The sequence below is a fragment of the Larimichthys crocea genome, chromosome XII (genome assembly GCF_000972845.2).
Source record: "Larimichthys crocea isolate SSNF chromosome XII, L_crocea_2.0, whole genome shotgun sequence".
NCBI classification, from domain to species: Eukaryota; Metazoa; Chordata; class Actinopteri; family Sciaenidae; genus Larimichthys; species Larimichthys crocea.
Genome location: NC_040022.1, coordinates 24524547 through 24545736, shown reverse-complemented (window position 1 = coordinate 24545736; position 21190 = coordinate 24524547). Strand labels below are relative to the sequence as shown.

The 21190-nt window shown below is 40.4% G+C and overlaps 1 protein-coding gene across 1 annotated transcript in view; it reads left to right on the top strand.

Annotated features, from left to right (window-relative positions):
* The window catches only part of rnf213a (ring finger protein 213a), a 30471-nt gene that overhangs the window by 846 nt on the left and 8435 nt on the right, over positions 1–21190 (top strand). The window contains exons 2-45 of the mRNA XM_019261094.2: positions 1068–1186; positions 2059–2207; positions 3528–4229; positions 4363–4541; positions 4653–4820; positions 4902–5107; positions 5230–5519; positions 5612–5871; positions 5986–6198; positions 6295–6487; positions 6562–6617; positions 6780–6951; positions 7050–7205; positions 7317–7415; positions 7504–7626; positions 7849–8032; positions 8205–8378; positions 8510–8662; positions 8752–9386; positions 9573–9732; positions 9828–10045; positions 10463–10600; positions 10717–10881; positions 11259–12537; positions 12658–12839; positions 12951–13106; positions 13196–16804; positions 16897–17021; positions 17179–17295; positions 17376–17500; positions 17607–17732; positions 17837–17898; positions 18057–18210; positions 18299–18440; positions 18528–18719; positions 18834–18973; positions 19052–19209; positions 19292–19498; positions 19690–19877; positions 19989–20109; positions 20231–20331; positions 20429–20611; positions 20828–20994; positions 21080–21182. Coding sequence (XP_019116639.2) covers positions 1087–1186; positions 2059–2207; positions 3528–4229; positions 4363–4541; positions 4653–4820; positions 4902–5107; positions 5230–5519; positions 5612–5871; positions 5986–6198; positions 6295–6487; positions 6562–6617; positions 6780–6951; positions 7050–7205; positions 7317–7415; positions 7504–7626; positions 7849–8032; positions 8205–8378; positions 8510–8662; positions 8752–9386; positions 9573–9732; positions 9828–10045; positions 10463–10600; positions 10717–10881; positions 11259–12537; positions 12658–12839; positions 12951–13106; positions 13196–16804; positions 16897–17021; positions 17179–17295; positions 17376–17500; positions 17607–17732; positions 17837–17898; positions 18057–18210; positions 18299–18440; positions 18528–18719; positions 18834–18973; positions 19052–19209; positions 19292–19498; positions 19690–19877; positions 19989–20109; positions 20231–20331; positions 20429–20611; positions 20828–20994; positions 21080–21182 — 12530 coding nt within the window. The 5' untranslated portion in view covers positions 1068–1086. The remainder of the gene's footprint in view (positions 1–1067; positions 1187–2058; positions 2208–3527; positions 4230–4362; positions 4542–4652; positions 4821–4901; positions 5108–5229; positions 5520–5611; positions 5872–5985; positions 6199–6294; positions 6488–6561; positions 6618–6779; positions 6952–7049; positions 7206–7316; positions 7416–7503; positions 7627–7848; positions 8033–8204; positions 8379–8509; positions 8663–8751; positions 9387–9572; positions 9733–9827; positions 10046–10462; positions 10601–10716; positions 10882–11258; positions 12538–12657; positions 12840–12950; positions 13107–13195; positions 16805–16896; positions 17022–17178; positions 17296–17375; positions 17501–17606; positions 17733–17836; positions 17899–18056; positions 18211–18298; positions 18441–18527; positions 18720–18833; positions 18974–19051; positions 19210–19291; positions 19499–19689; positions 19878–19988; positions 20110–20230; positions 20332–20428; positions 20612–20827; positions 20995–21079; positions 21183–21190) is intronic.

Sequence of the window (21190 nt, the reverse complement as noted above, 5' to 3'; positions counted from 1 at the left end):
GTCATTACACATGTATAAATACAAGGCAACGAAATGCAGTTTAGCATCTAATCAGAAGTGCAAAATATAGAAGTGCAAAATATACAGTTAAATGCAGTATTTACAGTAGTGCAAAGGTGTAAGGTGTGTATTGCTATGTGCATAATATGTACAGATAATTATGTGCAGAGTATGTGCAGATAAAACAATGTGGGCAGTGGTTAAGGGCAGATTATATACAAATAACTTATGGGAGCATAATGTACAGGTAGTGCAATTAATAAATTAACAGAGTGCAGGATACAGGATACTGGCTCTGATGGACTAACGTGAGACAAAACATACATAAAAACATGTCTGGATAGAGTGCCAAGAAGTCACAACACTGCTTTCTGTGCATGTCAATTATGTAACACAAGTGTTTCGACAGAGTGAGCTCACAGCAGTGATTAGTTGTCCTATAAAAGGTGAGAGGTGTTAAAAGAGTAGTTAGTCATTCCTAACAAATAACATAATCCATACTGATAAATGTTACACTCTTCGTCCATACCCTCAAAACACATACAACATAATTTAAACTCAAGTTTGTCTCCTCATTGCGAGCGTGACTTGCATTATGTTTGTTTTACAATATGATTTAACACACATTACAACTTCTTAACAGTAACTACTGTAGGATTGTCTACCACCTCTGGATTTTTCTTCTTGTAACTAGTTTATATGAGTGTTATCTTGTTAATATATAATGTAATATGTATATAATATATTATTTGTGCTAAGTGAGACCTCTTAGTTTTTTTCCCCCCTGCTTTGGCTGAAGTGAGTTTATTATTTGTTAGCAGGGCTGAAAGTGGCTCACATTGTTATTTCCATTCAATCACTGGACAAAATGTTTATTTGCTGAGTAAGTCTGCTCAAAGTCCAAATGAAAGGAACAGCTTTGCGCCAGGCGAATGTTTTGCAGAGCTGGACACCGTGTCTGTGTCATGAGGCCTCATTTGGCATAAATGAAAGTGAAAGGAATCTTCTACAGGGTGAGAGCTTAATGCAAACTAGTTAGTAAGCTTGTTTGTTGGTTTGTTTTGCAGAGATCACTGAAGTGTGAAGATGAAGTGCTCAGAATGTAGCCATGATATTGTGGAAAAGACAGCAAAGTTCTGCAGTAATTGCGGCACAAAGCTGTCTGTCCAACCTACAAACACACAGGGTAAGTTGATTAATTCAGAAACGTGGTTTAATATTGTACTTTTGACTAATGAGGTTTGCACAGTGTATAAAATGTTTATTATAAAATCATCCAGAATATCATTGGAGGACATATGATCTTTACTGTACAATAAACGAGGTCTGTTTTTTGGGTGGGACTACACTTTCACCCGCTAAACTGTTCAGACATATTTAATTATAACTTTCAGATAAAATATGTAACAAATTGTGTATAAAGTAAGTAAGAAACCTTCATTCTCTGTAATGTCATGACATGAGCATACATAAATGACTCATACAGTGCCCGTAAAAGCAAAATGAAAGTACTTGACTTTTAATTTAAATTCAAAACTTACATGATATATGTTACATGATATATGAATTATATGATAATGAAGTCATATTTTTCACCGTCCACATTATTTATAGCCCTAAACATGGTAACACACAGGAAAAAGTATCTACGATACTCTTTTATAGTCCGTCTTCTGAACATTGCAGTTTCACCGGTTGTTTTTTGACTATTCAAACACAGCCCTTTTATTCTTTTACCACGAGATGGCAGCATCTTTACATCGATCCACAGTTTTGCACACAGTAAACATTGGGATTAAACAAAAAGCATCTTTGCACACTGAATAAAATAGCATTTGAGATCAGAAAGCCCATGTGAAAAATACATCCTCAAATCTTTCACAAGCTCCGTGATGTGATTTGGATTTAACTGAAATGCAAAGTAGTCTACAGCAATACACTGCTGATAACTCCTTGAGCTCACAGTGCTGCGTAGTTATCAGTCATTTTATTAGTCACAGTTCTTTACACCCGTCTCTGGATGCAGTCTGATTTGTATACCACATATTTTAAATCCAGATACAAAAAATGAGCCCAAACCCTTGGTAGCAGACTTGGAGGGTACAGCTGAGAAGTCAGCATCACAGGAAGACGCTCCACCTGTGGACAGCAATAAAAACCCTAAACGACTGATGAATGATGAGACCATCAGCAACCCAAAGAAAAAGGTGAGTGTTGCTGTCACTGTGTTGTCTGTTTTTAGCCTGGAGTGCTTCATATAGTGATTTCATGATTTTTCAATACCCAATTCTCAAGCATGTGTATTTTATTGTTAGAGTATTTTTAAAACATCTGATTGTCACTGAGGACTGCACTGTGTTTTTTCTTCATGCGAACCTGTGCAGTTTTTTTTATCAGTGTTTTTCAGCAGCTACCAACTTTGAAATTCTTTATGCAAGAGTTAAGTTAGATCATCCCGCTTTATTATTTCATATCACCAGAAAATTATGTTACTGTTCGTTCTACATACCTTCAGTTAACATTGCAGGGGACACCACCCATATCCTCTCATTTCACAGACATACAGACTGCAGGTCAGTGAGTTTACAAAGGAACTGTTACGACCTTGCTCTAGGGTTTAATGAACTTTTGTTTTAAAGGCTCCCGGAAGGAAAGAAAGTGTTCAGGAGCCTCTGATGTCTTATGCTGTTTATTGACGCTTGGCCAAGGAGAATTAGAGCCACTCTCAAAGTTCATCAGAAGTGCCTGAGTTCGATCTCACATTCTGCCCAACTCATCCTGGTGGATAGACTTTAAACCCCAAGATAACACCACAAGTACTACACGCCCAGAATTAGTCAAAGAGAATGATTTTACCCATGGAGGTGGTATTGTCAGCATATTCTAGTCTGGAGACACAGATGTCTGTTTACGCAGATTGGAACATCAATGGCCAGCTATCTATTATGACTAAGAAGGCAGTATTAGGTCTCTTTGGCCCTGGCCACCACAGTGTTGAGATAGACTGGCACCTACTGTTCCCAACCAAAGCCAAACAACTAATATTGCCGAGGACCTCAAGGCCCACACGTGACCTCTTATAACCTAAGGATAGAAAATTCTATAACATACACAACTTTACTCTCTCTGTCACCCTCTCTGAGCATAGATAACACACTTTGTTAACTTAAATATGAAAATATATTAAACACATAATGTATATGTAAGTATTCAGTCAGTGATACAAATAATCTTATTTAGCTTAATTAGCTCATGTTTTCATGATAGTGGGTCTAATTTTGATGTCTCTTAACAGGGAAATTTAGCTAAAGTATTGGAGTATTCACACCTAGTTTATCCATGTGATCACAGCGCCATCTAGCGACTGTAACATGCTCTGCAAAAAAATAAAATCAATTATAATACATACATTGAAATTAATTGTTAACCTGTCAACAAGAATATGTCCAGTCTATATTTAGATTAAACATTAGCAGTGAGATGGTTTGACTGTGCTGTACTGATCCTCTACCTTCTGGTTTTCATAGAAAAAAAAGAAGAAGAGGAACAAAAAGAAGAAAGATGGCACCTTGTTATCAGACCAAGACCAAAGCCAGTCTGACCTGTCCCATGTCTCCCTGGGAGACAACCAGGGGCGGAAGACAAAGAGCGATAGAGAGTCTTCTGACAGTGAAAGCTCAGATAATGCAATGGATGTAACACCAGACTCACTCCAAGATGCACTCTCTTCTCTAGACAGCCAGTCTAGTTCCTTAGCAGCTAACTCTCCTGCTCCAGCATCGGAAGACACACAAGACATTCAGGGAGAAATAACTGCTGCCAGAGTTGAGGCAAAAAGCTCAGAGGAAACTACACTTAACACTGATGAGGGAGAGAGGAATGCACTGAAATCAACTCAGGATCAAACACTCAACACCACACCGACTGACACTCCAACTCAGCAGCCTGTCCCTGAGGACAGCAAGAATACGACTTCTCAGTCAGATACAGGCAAAGGGGCAAAGGCCACTAACACTAAAGAGCAAAAAAACGTCAAGAACAACTCAAAGAACAAGAAAGACATAGCCGACATGAAACAACCTGCACTGGACCAGAATGCTAATGTGGAGCCGAATGTGAAACAGACAGGACAAACCAAACAGAAGGGAAATATTCAGCAGGACCAGAAACAAAAGCGGGCTCCGGTGGCTGAGCAAAAGACAGTTGGTGGTTCTCAAACACCAACAAAGGTAACTAAACAGAGTAGAATTTATGAAAAGCAATCATTATTGACAAACAGAAAATTTCATCGTATTATTTTTATGTGGAAAGAAAGAGTTTATGGGGTATTTCTGACAGACATATTTAATGCCACTTGTACAGACTGACAGCACAGGCTCCAGTGTGGACCCAGGGGGGGCAGCAGAGCCCACGGCGGTTCAGCAGTCTGGTAGTGGGCAGAAGTTGACCCCAGAACAAACTTCAGAAACTGACAAGGGAAGCAAAGACAATAATAAGGATAACACAGAATCCAACTCCTCAGCTGTCCCACCACCCCAAAGGTGATGAAATTCTCTCAGATGGTTTGATATATTTGTTTCAAATCACAGTTGCCTGTTTCATCTGTGCATTATATTTGTTATATCTGTATTTATTTATTTTTTTCTTTTCAGGGTGACCAGAAGCAAAACCATTGCTGCACATGACAGACTCACCATTTACTTCCATGCAGTTCTCTCAAAGGATTTCAAATTTGATCCAAACGAAGACCGTATCTTCATCGGGGCTGGGTTCATCAATGGGAAATGGGAGGAAAATAAGGTTGAGCTGTTTGTGACCAGGTACTTATTCTTTAAAGAATTGCCAATTAATTGAATAATTTAACACAACGTATATTGAAATCTCTTTTCCTGTTCACACAGGGATCTTGGTGATCATGGTTTTCTAGTGGAGGGCAGTCTGCCAACAACAAGAAAGGAAGCTCTATCTGAGTCGATACCGTACAAATATGTTGTCTATAAGCAGAAAAAGAAGGCATATGAGTATGAGTACATCTACAAACTAGATTCTGCACAACACAAAACCAACAGATGTCTGTTTGTGACACCCCGCTTCCTCAATGACAACGGTAATGTAACCTAGAGTTGGTCCTGCTTTAATTGTATTACATACATGCTAATGACGTCTTATTATATAATAATTTAGTTGTTTTACACACAGTTAAATTTCTGTTGTATCTTTTTTGTAAAGGGGACTGGCATCAATATGATGACATCATCTGTGCAGAGCCATCAAAGGGCGTAATCCAACGCCTTAAAGAAACATTCTGGCGAGAACAAAAGAGGAGCCTGATTCAAGGCAGAGAGATTGCAGGGAATATAATGCTGGAGAGCATATTTGATCTTCTGCGCAGCTGGACTGATGTCAATTTGAAAAGTTTTGTGATCCAGCTGGATCAGTTCTTCCATGTTTATGGGGAACCTTTTGTGTATGAAGAAAGTCAGAAGAAATGGTACTCGTTAGACTATGGAAAAGATGATGTAAGTTCACAGTCTTTGTGTACAAAGTAAAGATACATCCAGGTATGGACAACTCAACTTACACTCTCTGTGTCTCTCATATAATTTCCTAGGTGAGGAGGATGCTAAAGGAATTCATGCTGACAAAAGTAATCCCTCAGTTGTTGAAGGATGAAGATAGGAGGATGCTCTACATACAGGATCCCATGAAAGCAGCTGTGATCATGCTTCATGTATGGAGAAGGTATCAGTTCAAACTGGATCATGGCGAAGTCCATAAGCTCTGCTATGTGCTCTGTTTTCCCAAGCAAGACAAAGAAAATTTCCTCAAGTACTGGGCAGAGTTTTCTCGGGATGTCGCTATTTTCAAAAAGTAAGTACCTCATCTTTTCAACATTCCAGTCGTCATATTTATTAGTATTCTGAAATAACTCTTTTTTTTTGTTCAGATGCTCATGAACTTATCTTTATTTAATTTGATCTTTAGTCTTCCAGAAAACCTGTTGCATCTGATAAATGTTGTGAAAACAGCGCGAATGCCCCCGTGGATTTTGGTACTACCACTGCTCCACCTCCTCAAAGGCACCACAAAGCCATTTGATGTACCATCTCATGGAAACTTAAAGTACGGCCCATCCTGGGCAGGTTTGCAAGGCCTTGAGTTAGGTCCTACAGCATACATGAACAGTCAAGATAAGAGGTAAGAGTCCACCTTACCTCTGCTAAAGTTCTGCTTGCATGAACTGAATGGACATTGCTCTACATACAGTATGTTTACTTACTCTTCTGTTTTCAGAGCGCTTGTCAAGTTGATGAAAAACCACAGTCACCTGATGGAAGTGGATGCACTTTTAGTGCGTTCCTGCTTGTACTTGATGCCATTTGATGAAATGATGGAGTGTGTCAACAACATTAACACTGAGCTTTTGGACATACTTCATGTTTTAACCAACAAGTTTCCTCAGGACATTTCCTACAGTAACTTTGAGGTGAAGTAGAAACACTAGTTGAAAATAATATATTTTGGGTTTGTATTGTAAATTAATGAATGTTCATTTTATAGGAAGTATCTAGCATTCTCTCACATATCCAAGGACATCTCATTGAAGAAAAATACAGGTGATTTGCTCTTCTAAGTTTATCACAAGTCACAGACAGACAGATGCATGTGTTTTGTTCTTTCCATATTGTTTTGACTGTTTTGCTGTGCAGTTGATGAAATTAAATTTCCACATGGAGGGTTATATTGTTCATTGATGCTTTTATTTTGTTTGTTCATAGTCATTTCACAGAGGCTTATAGGAGAGCATGCCTAACAACAGTAGTGAAACTGTTGGACAGGGTCTGCAAAGGAGTCAAACTGGCATATAACCAGAAGTTCCATGGTATTCCTGTCACTTGTATGAATCTGGTCGCATCAGTGTCAGACTTTGTTCACTGTAACAAGCAACAGGTATGTAAAGTTAAGCTCATTAGGCAAGCTGTTGTCATTCCAGACAAAGTTAAGTGTTGCTTATCTCAAATACTGTGCTAATAATAATTTTCATTTAGGCAACTCAAGAAGAGGAAACAGAGCAGCACTGTGTAAAAGACTTGATCGATGAGGCGTTGATGATTATGAGAAAGTGGATCAGTGATTCTTTCAGACAGGGTTTGTTCAACAGGACTTGGGGTCTGAAATCATTTGAGGACAAGGGGGAGATTGAAGTGAGTAGTTTTGCTGTATTTTGTTGATTAAACACAAAATATACAGATGGATGTTCACAACCAATCATTGGTAGAAAAAATTGGAAAAACTTGGTTGATTGTGTCTTGCAGATTTGGAACAACATCATCTCCATCCACTTCAAAAATGAAGATAGCACAAAACAGTGGAGAGAGACATTCACTTTGGATTTTGAGGGCAAGTACAAAAAGGTATGTGATACACCTTAATCCCTGGAAATATATTTTTTGGTTGAACTGTGAAATATTAAATATATTTTATGGGTCTGTCTGGCTTTAGGAATCGGCTCTGGACCAAATTGAATTCTACTGCACAAAGATAGAAGAACTCCGTGAATCCCATTCACATGTTGCTGCGAGTATTGAGAAGTGTGCCCTTGAGGCTGTCACATCCTTGTGCCACGTATGAAGACTTCTCATTCATTTTGAAGATTTACATTATTGGCATAGCTTTTAACAGACTTGGCCATATTAAAAAACAATAATAACTTCAACAACAAAAAATAGCGAATTGCAAGATTAATCTTTCAAGGAGAAGTTTTCATATACTGCTGAGCCACAGATGACCTACTTCTCTTTAATAGATGCTCAGTAATGTTTACAGTTGTTTTTACCTCATGTGCAGAACAAGTCTGAGGGAAAACTCTTTGAGAGGTTGAAGATAAACTGGAAGTTTGAGAAACTCATCTCAGCCATTATCCAGAAGTCCTGGCCAAGGGACAGTCAAGGAAATTATCAGGAAGATGAAGAAGTGGTCCTTCAGCACCTCCTCTCCTGGACTGCTGCCAAAAACATTTTCCAGCTACATGGTATAACCTTAATATCCCAAATTATTACCATAATTAACCATAAAAACACACACACTAAATAATCAAACATCCTTCAACAGAAAAAAACCAGGCCTCATTTTATGAAGTTAAGCATTTTGATTGCTTATGAGATTTTAGACAAAACACTGACATGTCATTTCTGCCATTGCAGACACAGATGAAAACCTGATTGAGAAGCTCTCTCTAGATGCTATGGAAAGAATTGCTGTAGCCGTATCAGCATTCACAGCCATCAGCGATCAACTGGTCCGTGGAAGCATTAAGACCAGCCTGCTCAATATCATTTTAGAGAAGAAAGGCACCTTCTTAGATCTGCTGAGGATTGGTAACAACAATCTGCTTGTCATCAGTGATTTCCCAAGAAATCTTTTCAACTTTTAAAAATAAATGACTTATTTCATGTGATTATGTGTAGTGACCTTATAGAAATATTGAGATGTGTGTGTGATTCAACAGATTGCCTCTCTGAGAATGAACAATACAAGGATAATACCAAAATGAAGAGGCTGTTACAGTGCAGAAAAGATGAACTAACAGCTGTATACCATGAGAAAGAGCTTGTGGATGTCTTCTTAACAATGAGCCACAAACTTGAGGAACATATGAAAGGTATGGTAGTTGTGTCAGGAGAATGAGTCTCTTTGGTTTCATCATGCACTTGCAGCAAATCTAACACATTTATTTTATTTCAATGATAGTTGATGTTGCCAGCATGGAAGAAAGACAGCAGGTTGACATTGAGGCCTTGCCCCTGAACAGTTTCATGGAAGTTTATCAGTTTGATCAAATGACCTCTCCTATTGCTGGGGTTGTCACCTACTTCGAACTGGATGAAGACATCAGACACATGGCAGAGATCCTCTACACCTTCAGAGACAGTTACATCTTCAAAATGTGTTGGGAGAAACGAGCCAAAATCCTGGCTGCTGAAATAAATGACAATAATCTTGATGAAGAAGAAGATGAAGATGAAGATGAAGATGTCGACAATGTGGCAACCCCCCAAATGATAGATCATGACATTTTCAAGCCTTGCTTTGCTGATTATAAAAACATCTACACTTGTCTGAAGAATGGCAGTATAACACTTGAGGTGGTAAACGAGCTCTTCAGTGATTACAAGGGAAAGTATGAAGAGCTAGCACAGGATCTGGACATCATGTGCAAAATTGATAAATCGACTGACAAACAGTGGATCCCCATCAGGGTTCAACAGATCGAGCAGTACCACGAGCTTCATCTTGCTGTGACTTCAGCTGAAATCATCATGATGGTCAAAGATACGCTTTGTCTTCAAGGGGACTTCAGGGTTCTGGAGACTCTCACGGAAGTTGTAAGTGGAAGTGTTTTGAAATATATTCCACATTTTACAAATTCATCAGCAAAAATACTGCCTCATTAAGCTACTGTATTTAAAGATGTGTACAGAGAATGCAACAGAATAGAAAATATCCCAGTGATGAGTATTCAGAGGTACAGTATTTGGGCAAAGTTAACTTGAACCTTTGACTCTCTTCAGAATCGTGCAGACTTTAAGAACGAGCAGCTCAATCGGATTGACAATGAATTGATGCAGGCAAAAAGGGTTCTGGTGGACATCACTGAGCCCCGCAGACTGTGCCTGGGGGAGCTAGGATTGAGAGGACACTTTGTAAAATGGGTAAAAGATGCGCTTGAAGGTAAGAGCAGTTGTTATCTGCTGTAGTCACGATATCAATTTATTTTAAAACTCATTCAGGAAAATTACTGAGTTAAAAATGTTATTTATTTTCAGATATCAATGAGTTAAAGGTGTTTGTTGACCTGGCTTCCATCTCTGCGGGAGAGAATGACATGGACGTGGATCGCGTTGCTTGCTTCCATGATGCTGTCCTCGGGTACTCTTCACTGCTATATGAGCTCAAGCCAGACTCTGGTTTTCTTGTCTTCAAAGATGTGCTCAAGAAGCTCTGGAGAGCTTTGGAGAATGATAGCAACCTACCAAATAAACTGGTAAGCGGATGCCATGCTAACATTCCTCCTAAAAATCTTGATAAATTATCTTAATCATTTTGTTTTTTTAATCTGAAGTTCTTTACCTAACAACGGGACCCCTAGTGTTTGTTGATGCCACAATGACTCCATAGACCGTTGGGAATGTTTGACAGACATTAAATCACTTTGTTTAGATGATTTTGATTAATTCCTCTGGGAAATATATGCAAGATAAACTAGAGAAGACTCTAGTTCTCTTGTCTCTAGTCTAGAGATTGAGGTTGTTTTACTCTCATTCACACAGAATTTACTAATGCTGAAGGGAAAACATCTCTAAAATACATTGATGATTGATTATACAAATAGTAAATGCTGTTGGGTTAATCCTGACCTTAAATTAAACAGCACAATTAATCATGGTACCATCTTTTGTAGCGGGACAGTGCACGCCACTTGGAATGGCTGAAGACTGTGAAGGACAGTCATGGGTCAGTGGAGCTGTCATCTCTCTCTTTAGCATCAGCCATCAACAAGAAGGGTATCTACATGATCAGTGCCCAAAATGTAAAAAAGGTAACAAACAAAATCAAAGATGATTCCATCATATGTCCAGACAGCACGGCTATCTCTGAAAACCTACAATGTTCCTACAACATAATGAGAGAGGGTGTTTCTGTTTTTCAATCTAGTTGAGTCTTGACACCATCCTGAAGCTGCAGATTCCAGAGGAGCATGATGAGGGTCGGCAGATGCGCTGCTACTCTCTTGAGGATCTGCGGGAGCTGCAGAACAAACTCATGCTCATGTCTGGGAAAGGGGAACAAGGCCAGAATGACGTTGATCACTTTGCAGAGGTATATTGAAATGTTTCCCTTTTACTTAATGAACATAGGTAATTTTCTTACTACTACTAATGCCGCTACTACTACTTCTACATATACTATTGATAATAATTATTTATACTTATAAGATTTTTTTGTTTTATGTCTTAAAAGATGCATCAGTTGTTTAAGAAATTCACAAAAAAGAATTCAAATAATACAGTATGATATTAAAAGTAATAATACATTGTTGCAAAAAAGTTTTTTTATTAAAATTTGATTAACTAAGACATTATGTGATGTCTCATTAAGTGTCATAAGTGTTTTAGATTTTATTTATGAAATAGATTTCCCTCTTAAAAAAAAGATAAACCATTACATGTGACTGTAGGTTTGTATTTATTTTCCAGGTTTTTGCCAGTGTTCAAAGACTAGCTGAGGCATTCATTTCCCTCTATACTGCTGGGAATCCTCTGTTCAGACAATGGGAAGCTCAAATCAACTGCAGCTTAAGTAGCGAGGAACCCAGTATTATGATGGACTTCAACCTGGGCAGTGTTGTCAGTGTTGTCATTGTGGAGGGCAGCATAGTGGAGCAGCTTCCTGAATTTTGCAGGAAAATGGAGAAATGCCTGGACTACTGGATGGACTTTGTGGACAAACAGCGTTCCCAGCATTACTATCTGAACTACTACACAGCCGAACAGATTGTCTACTTGTGCCACAAGCTGACTCAACGAAATGTGACCGTCGAGGACCAAATTCTCATGATGCTTTCCTTCGTCAAGCCAAATTGCACAGCCTCAGACTTGAGGGAGGTCAGACATGCACTCCAGTATGATATCCTTACCAAACCAGAAGAGCAAAATGAGGACATTGAGTTTCAGACGTTTGTTGTGGTGCCAAGAAGTGGCTTGGGTTTCCCAGACTTAACCAGTGAATTGGCCCTGCCAAGTCTTTTGGAGTCAAATGGTTCACAACAATTTGATCTGATTTGGAACTCCTATATGAAAGACATGAAGAATTTTCTTCCACACATTCTTGATATCAAAAGTCTTGGAAGAATGTTGGAATTACTAGCCAACAAAGAAGATGAGAGTGAAGAAGGAGAGAGTGAAGAAGACATTTCTGATGATAACACAAGGAATCTAATACAGCGGCAACTGCCTAAAGGATTGGTCACTGGAAATCCAAATCTCATCGTCTGCCCGCATGATGATGTCTTAACATCTTGCATCTCCATTTACATGAGTAGCGAAAGTGAGACACTTCCCACCTATGATGAGGTCCTTCTGTGCAACTCCTCAACACCATACGAACAGGTCGAGTTATTCCTCAGACGCTGTCTCAGCACAGGCTACAGGGGTCAAAAGATATACTCTCTACTGTATGGAGATCTGCTCACTTATGATGTGAGCTCTAAAGTTGAGAACTTTTTCAAGCGAATGAAAATGCAGAGCAGGAAAGACTACAGACTTGTTATCATCTGCAGCTCAGAAAGAGAACATGCCTACCTTCCTTCAGCTTTCAGCCAGTACAGATTGCACATGATTCCCCAGGAGCCATTGAAGAGGATCCAGAGGTACCTCCACAAACACTTTGTTGTCCCAGCAGATCAAGTTAGTGCTGCAGCTGCATTCAAAGACCGTCTATGCGTCGGTGTTGTTACATCGAAAAGGGCTGGTGTTGGTGTGTATACATTTGCATTTCTCAGCTATTTCAAATGTGTAATTTTCACTGATGGTGAATATTTCATTTATTTTCAAGATAATTCATACCTGCCATAATGACATTTCTTTTAAATTGCAGGTAAATCTCTCTATATCAAAAGGCTGTATGAAAAGCTGAAGCACTCAACCAAAAAGTCGTCAATGATGAAATGCATCCGCTTGATCGAACCTAATGTTGATGAGAATGTCATCCTTCAATCTCTGTTGAACACCCCCAAGAGGAAAGAACTCATGATGTTTCATTTTGATATCACATCATCGGTAATAATGACTCTCAAGTTTACTTATCTTAGTTTAATAAAATCTTATTAAAAGGACATGTCAACAGCTTATATATGGTGTTAACAGACTGTGTTTTATGTGATTGAAAAGGTGCAGAAAGGTCTCCACGACTTTCTTTTCAAATTGTTGATTCTGCGCTACTTGATGGACTCTGAGGGGAAGATGTGGAGGTGCAGTGACAAGCAGCTGTATCTCATAGAGATGTTAGAGTCGACTGTCAAGTCATCTAGAAATCCTTCACAGCAGGTAAGAGTTTGTCCAAGTTTAACACTAACCATCTGATTTTAAGCCATTGCTTACCCTATGTTGTGTTTTCGTCTTTGTTTTCTGTATAGGATCAAACTGTGAACGGCACATTCACAGACGTGTTTCCAAATATTTTCTGCCGACCACCCAAAGAGGTGCTAATGCTAGAGATGAGGAGACAAGAAGATCCCACTATTGTGGGCACTGATGACCCACTGATGGATGATGAAGAATTCAGGAGCGCAGCCTTTCAGCGGCCATACCAGTATCTCAAGCGCTTTCACAACCGCATTGATCTTGATGCGTTTACATATCAAGGTGTTGAAGGGTCCCACGTGGAATGTCTTCAGATGCTTCTCATGTACTGTGGAATCATGGACCCGTCCTGGGCAGAACTAAGAAATTTTGCATGGTTCCTTAACCTTCAGCTGCAAGACTGTGAGACATCTGTTTTTTGTGATGCTACTTTCATCGGAGACACACTAGGTGGATTCAAAACATTTGTAGTGGACTTCATGATTCTGATGGCAAAGGACTTTGCCACTCCATCACTCAGCATCTCTGACCAAAGTCCTGGGAGGCTGCAGATGGACCTGACTGGTGTCCGAGATGAAGACTTGGCTCCTTTTCTGATTAGAAAGAGATGGGAAAAAGAACCACATCCATACATTTTCTTTAACGATGACCATGTGTCCATGACCTTCATTGGCTTCCATCTTCAGCTCAATGAACAGAACTCTGTTGATGCGATTGACCCCACCTCTGGAACAGTGATAAAAAAGAATGTCATGACAAAACAATTGTATGAAGGCCTGCAGCTACAGAGAGTCCCTTTCAACATTGACTTCGATGGCCTTCCAAGAGGGGAGAAAATAGAGCGAATCTGCAGGGTTCTTGGTATCCAGTGGCCTCTTGACCCTGATGAATCATATGAGCTCACAACGGACAACATACTGAAGATGCTGGCAATCCACATGCGATTTAGGTGTGGTATCCCTGTCATTATTATGGGAGAGACAGGGTGTGGTAAGACAAGGCTCATCAGATTCCTTTGTGAATTGCGAAGAAGTGGGGTGGCCACTGAGAACATGAAACTGGTCAAGGTGCATGGAGGGACAACATCAGAGATGATTTACACCAAAGTCAGAGAAGCAGAAGACATTGCCTTTATTAACAAGCAAGACTATGCATTTGACTCTGTTCTCTTCTTTGACGAGGCCAATACTACTGAGGCCATCAGCAGTATTAAGGAGGTCCTCTGTGACAAGACAGTCAGGGGGGACAGTTTGACACCAGATTCTGGTTTGCAGATTATCGCCGCATGCAACCCTTACCGAAAGCACACCGATGAGATGATTCAGAGGTTGGAATCTGCTGGCCTTGGGTACAGAGTTCGAGCTGAAGAGACTGATGAAAAGCTTGGGTCCATCCCTCTTCGCCAGCTAGTCTACAGAGTTCAAGCTTTGCCACCAAGCATGATCCCTCTGGTGTGGGACTTTGGACAGTTAAATGATCAGACAGAGAAAATATACATTCAACAGATTGTGCAAAGAGTGGTTGAAAACAAAGCAATCGACCAAAATTACATCAAGAGAATCACTGATGTCCTTTCAGCTTCACAGAAGTACATGCGGACAAGAAAGGATGAATGCAGCTTTGTCAGCCTGAGAGATGTAGAACGCTGCATGCTGTCTTTTGTTTGGTTTTATGACAACCATGTCATGTTGTTTGAGGAGCTTGAAGCATTTGAGAGTTACCAAAATGCTGAGAGGAATGAAAGGAACCAGAGACAGCCTGAAGTCAGAGACCCTGTCCTCTGGTCTCTAGTCATGGCCATAGGAGTGTGCTACCACGCCTGCCTAGAAGATAAGGATAAGTACAGACAGAAAGTCAGCGACAGTCTGCTGCCAGCATACAGCCCAGCAAAGGTGATGCAGGAAATCTCACTCATGCAGGATTTACTTTTGAGTGGTGTGCCAATGGGGGATACTATTGCAAAAAACAGTGCCCTCAAAGAGAACGTCTTCATGATGGTTCTCTGTATTGAGCTAAAAATCCCTCTCTTCTTAGTTGGAAAACCTGGGAGTTCAAAATCTCTGTCTAAAACTCTGGTGGCAGATGCAATGCAGGGCCAAGCTGCCCATTCTGACCTCTACAAAATGCTTAAACAGGTCCATTTAGTGTCCTTTCAGTGTAGCCCTCACTCAACACCAGAAGGCATCATTAATACATTCAAGCAATGTGGACGCTTCCAGGAAGGAAAGAACCTGAATGAGTACATTTCAGTTGTGGTTCTTGATGAGATTGGGCTAGCTGAAGACTCTCCAAAGATGCCACTAAAAACCCTTCATCCACTATTAGAGGAGGGATGCATTGATGATGAGCCACTACCACACAAAAAAGTTGGATTCATTGGCATCTCCAACTGGGCCCTAGACCCTGCAAAGATGAACAGAGGCATTTTTGTCTCTCGTGGTGACCCTGATGAGAGAGAACTCATCGAGAGTGCTAAAGGCATATGCAGATCAGATGCAATGGTTTTGGAGAAGGTCAGGGATTTCTTCCAACCCTTTGCAAAAGCTTACTTGAACATCTGCGGAAAAGAAGGCAAAGGGTTTTTTGGCCTACGTGACTATTACAGCTTAATTAAGATGATTTTTGCAGTGGCTAAAGCTTCTCAACGAAAACCCACTGCAGAGGAAACAGTAAAGGCAGTGTTAAGAAATTTCAGTGGCAGGGATGATGTGGATGCAGTTACTGTCTTTACCAAAAAACTGCTGATTACACCCAACCTGGAGAACATCAGTGCCATTGAGTTTGTGAGGGAGAACATTCAGGCAGTTGGACAGGAGGAAGAATGTCGGTACCTGCTGGTGCTAACAAAAAACTATGCAGCCCTACAGATCCTGCAGCAAACCTTCTTTTCAGAAAGCGGGCAGCCAGAAATAATCTTTGGATCCAGTTTCCCGAAAGACCAAGAGTATACCCAAATCTGCCGCAACATCAACAGAGTAAAGATCTGCATGGAGACCGGTCAGACAGTTGTGCTCCTAAACTTGCAGAACCTCTATGAAAGTCTCTATGATGCCCTCAACCAATACTATGTCTGCTTGGGAGGGCAGAAATATGTGGACCTTGGACTGGGAACCCACCGTGTGAAGTGCAGGGTGCACAAAGATTTCCGACTAATTGTCATTGAAGAAAGAGAGGTGGTCTACAAACAGTTCCCAATACCTCTCATCAACAGGCTGGAGAAACACTACCTGGACATCCACACTGTCCTTAAAACTGAACAGAAGAGGATGGTAGATGAATTGGAGCGATGGGTGAAACTTTTTGTGTCTCTCAGCAGTCAAAACACAGCAGTAGCTCATACGTACAAGTACCAATCACCAGACGTCTTCATTGGCTACCACTCAGACACATGTGCTTCTGTGGTACTTCAAGTAATGGAAAAGCAGAGGGACAATTCGGAGAACTCAGATCCTGAGCGGAGACTACTGGATGAGGCTAAACTCATTCTCCTCAGATGTGCTACACCAGATTCAGTGGTGCGGTTGGACTGCACAGGCCTTCCCAAAGTGGAGAGTGAATATCTGTCCAGGGTCTACTTTGAAGAGCAGAATAGCAGCTGTTTAGCTGACTTCATTCTTGCTGACACAAGGCAGGATGTCCATTGCTACTCTTCCTTCACAGAGGTAACCTTAAAGTTATCATACAGTACTACTTTTAAATACTGTGTATCCTGAAGTTCTAATAAGGCCTTAATAATTGTCATTTTAAACCATAGGTAACAACATTCTCCAGACTTCTGACAGGATCTGATTTGGAACCACTGGTGCAAATGCTGCATAGTGTGGAGCTTCTCTCACTTCAGCAGTTTGACACAGAGCACTCCTTCCTGAAGAAGATCAGGTTTGTTGATATATTGGAGAATTTATCATTTTACACTTGGTAACAGTTTCAGTGTGTCTGTAAGTCCAGAAAAGCACTGTATAATTATTAGCAAGAATATACTTAACTCTAATGATCTTAAGGTATGATCTCAGTCTAAAGAACTGTTTTCTTGTAGGAACTTTCTCACAGATAAAAATGGAGGTGGTAACACCGGACCCTGCAACAAGATCCTCATCATTCAGAGTGACTTTGATGAAGCCTCTCATAGTGCCAATCTCATTGCATCTGCGAAGTACGTCCAACACTTTCCTCTTTGTTGGGTATGCACCATAGTGTAGTTTTGCCATATTAAGTTTTGCTGTTCATTTTTAGGTATTCATCCATAAATGAAATCAACAAGATAACTCAGGAGAGCACAGGGAGCAAGGTGTTTGTCTACTTCATCACCAGACTGCCAAGAATGGAAGGAGGGACATCCTACATCGGCTTTCATGGAGGTAAGGTTACAAAAACCTGTGAAATTATTGTAGTTGTAATGAATATATTTAGTTTTGACATTATTTAAAGAATAGAGAATAATCTGATACATATTGATATTTACAGGCCCCTGGAGATCAGCTCACATTGATGACCTCAGACGGTCAAAAGACATTGTTTCAGACATCAAAGCCTTGCAAAACATGACAATCAGTCAAATGTTTGAAACAAAGATTCAGAGCCAGCCTGAAGGTAACTGATTAATAAATAATTGACGGGAAAGAATAATTTCCTTTATATAAAAATCTATATAAAGAAATCTTTTGTAAATTAAATTACAAAATGTTTTTCTACAGCCATGGAGGTGGATGACATGTACACTGAGACTGAGCAAGAGGAAGCAGAGTTGGAGGACAATGTGAGTACAGACAACATATTTCAGACATTTGCTAAATGTGCTAATTTACAACATTTTTTGGCAGCATTGGATATATGTTGTCTGACCCTGATGTCATGTAATTTTATTCTGAGTTACTTGTGGTACTAGTTTTTGACCTGTGTGTTGTTCTGCTGCAGGGCTGTGATAACGCTGTGGACACTACAGCACTTGTGCGGAGCTGTGTGCAGAGCGCAGTAGGCATGCTGAGGGACCAGGTGGAAAGTGGCCTCCGCAGTACACAGAGAGTTGAGATCCTGCTGACACTCCTCAGTGACAATGACGAAATAAAAAGTACTAACAACAACTAACAACTTTATTTCAGTATTTTCTTTTTGTTACAGTAGTTACACTGCTCACCATGTTATCTAATTCATGTCAGGCGAATTTCTGCAAACTGTGAAGAAGCATCTTCACTCTTTGCTGGAAACTCATGAGGGCAACTCCTTCTCATCCATCAAAAGCAACTGGGTCATTAAGGAGGCCTCAAACATTGATGCCTTGCAAGAAGGAGGTACCTTCAGGTGAGTGCTTCAGCCATTTGTGTGTTTGCCTATTCCTATTTTTCGGAACAGCATTGCTAACTCTAACCCATTTGGGCGTCATGACAGGCACACCTTATGGAAGCGTGTTCAGGCTGTGGTCGTCCCCCTCTTGGCGCAGCTGGTTTCAGTCATTGACCGCGACCAAAACTTGGACATCCTGCTTGATGGAAACTGTGCTGAATCTGTCAAGAGGCTGTGGTTAGATATCTTTGGCGATGATAAGCTGTTAGAAATCCCACGCGTAACACTGGATCACAAGTAAGTAGTGATAATATTGCAGTTTGCATGTTGATACGAAATTTCTATAAGTAATGATGACTGACATACTGTTTACTTTGCACATTTAAACTTCTTTATTTTCTCTTTTCACAGCTCTGAGACAAGAACAATCCTTGTACAGAACTACATTGCCAGACAATTACAAGACAGGAGCATGAGCTGCAGCATGCCCTTCAGTTGGAGGATCAAGAACTACCTGGAGGAACTCTGGGTTCATGCACTTCATAATGAAGGTAATGGACTATCATCATGTTATTACTGTGATGTTGTTGTGCGTTTTTGCTTTTACATATACTTTTTTGTTCTGTTAGGCCACAATCAACAAGAGTTTGATGAGTTCTTTTGGAAGACACCACTTGGACGATACATCATGAAAGCAGACCCAGAGTTGCAGACAGAGTTTTTTCACCGCTACCTTCAGGATTTTGTCTGCATGACAATGAACGTGACTTGTCCAGAAGATCTGCAGGTTGTTTTTTTGTTTATTTTGATGATGACTACTATGATGCTTTGTACATGTATATACTGATCCACATTATTTGCCTTTCTAGCTCCTGTGTGGTGCCTTGAATTGTTGTGTCAATGAGCTGCGATTGCAGCTCAATACCATGGAAACAACAACATCTCTTCCATGGGTCCACGCTGCTTATCACGAGTTCAAGAACCGTCTGCAGAACCTCCTCAGAATGATCTGCATTGAGCCCCAGGTGACCCAGCACCTCTTGAACAATCATCATTCCAGAGACGGTGTTGAACTGGTAAGCATCTAAAGATTTTTTAAAGTATTATCAGCAATAATTTTCTTCATTAGTTCATTCATGATTTTTGAATTTGGCTTCCATGATATTGACTCTAAGGTGAAATTATTTTTTGGTAATATTTGATATTATTTAGATTGACATTTTAGTGTCCTGCAATTTGTAGTGATCATATTCCCGCTTTCTCCAAGGTACTCGACGTGTATGCTGCTTTTGCATGTGTGGAGTACCTGGAGCCTGGAGCCCTGGACACAGACGCCCAAAGACAAGCCTGGCTCAGGCAGGTCAAAAAACTCCAGGTTCCAATTGAGTTGATCTGCTCAGAGGACAGTGTGAGATGCTATGGAGAGAGGAGTAAGGCGATCATCCATAGAGTCCAGTAAGTTGAGTTAACGAAAAACATTCAAGTGGTAGTTTTTAGGTTACTTTTAGATACTACTTTAGCTGTATTGATTTGGATGGCTAATTGTTTGTATTTTTTTATTCTTAGAGCTGGATGGAATCGGATATTTTCTCTCTCTCTGTTTGTGGAGCACATGTTGTTGGGCATTGAGGAGGTAGAAAAAAAGCTGACACCTTTAGTTTTGGAGCATACAAGATTCCTTGGTCAGGTTGGTCTGGATTCTTTGTACTTAAGTTTCATGAGATTAATTCAATGAATTACCATAAAACCACATCCACAATAATTCCTTCATCAATTATAAAACGTATTACATCTGCTCTCTCATCAAGGTACTGGAAAAAAACTCAGACCTGAAAACTCCTCAGGCATTTGAGGCAGTAATCACTCTGCTCAAAACCTGCAAAGATGGAGCCGTTGAACGCATCTTCAGGTAGAAATTCACTCTTCTATCTTTTGCACTTTATCAGTCTCCCTACTGTATTTTGCCTCCACCCTGGGTCTTCACCTTTTGTTTATATTTTTTACAGATTTGGTCATACAATGTGCCCAGTGTGTATGGGAGACCCCCACGATCCACTCTGCTTGCCATGTAAACACATCTACTGTGTAGCCTGTATCAAAAAGTGGTTGTGCCCCGGTCAGATGTACTGTCCCCTCTGCATGCAGCTAGTTACCGATGACTTCCCCTTGGTTCCTTCAGAAGCCACGAGGTTGGTAACTGCATGTGGATTAGAACTACAGGAACTTATTTTATTTGTTTTGTTCTTAATGAAAGGCGCAGGTATGTTGTGGTTCTTTCAAAAACACCCCAAATCCTTTGATGTACTCTCTGCTGCTATATGTTCCTTCATCAGATCTAGGTAATGTCATGCTGTGTGAATCTGTCCTGTAATAAATTGTAACTCTTTGTCTCTTTTTTTGTCTAGGATTCTAATCAACCAACATGCTTGGTTCAGGAAGCAGTGCAATGCTTTCTTCATTGACCTGGTGTCCACTGTGTGCTTCAAGGACAACTCTCCACCCTCTTCAGAAATCATTCTGCATTTGCTGTCTTTTCTCATGGTGGAGGCCAACCCTGTCTCCATTCTCGGAGGTAGGACACTGTTCTGACCCTCGCCCCTGTCTCTTCCTAGACATGTTTTGTCAGCTCTGACTATGCTTTTTTGTTTATTTGCCAGGTAAACGACAAATTCTGACAAAGGTGCTCTCTCCATTTGATGACTCTGTGGATAGAAATCCAGTGGTTCGGTCGGTAGTGCTCAAACTCCTGCTGAAGTACAGGTGAGGTG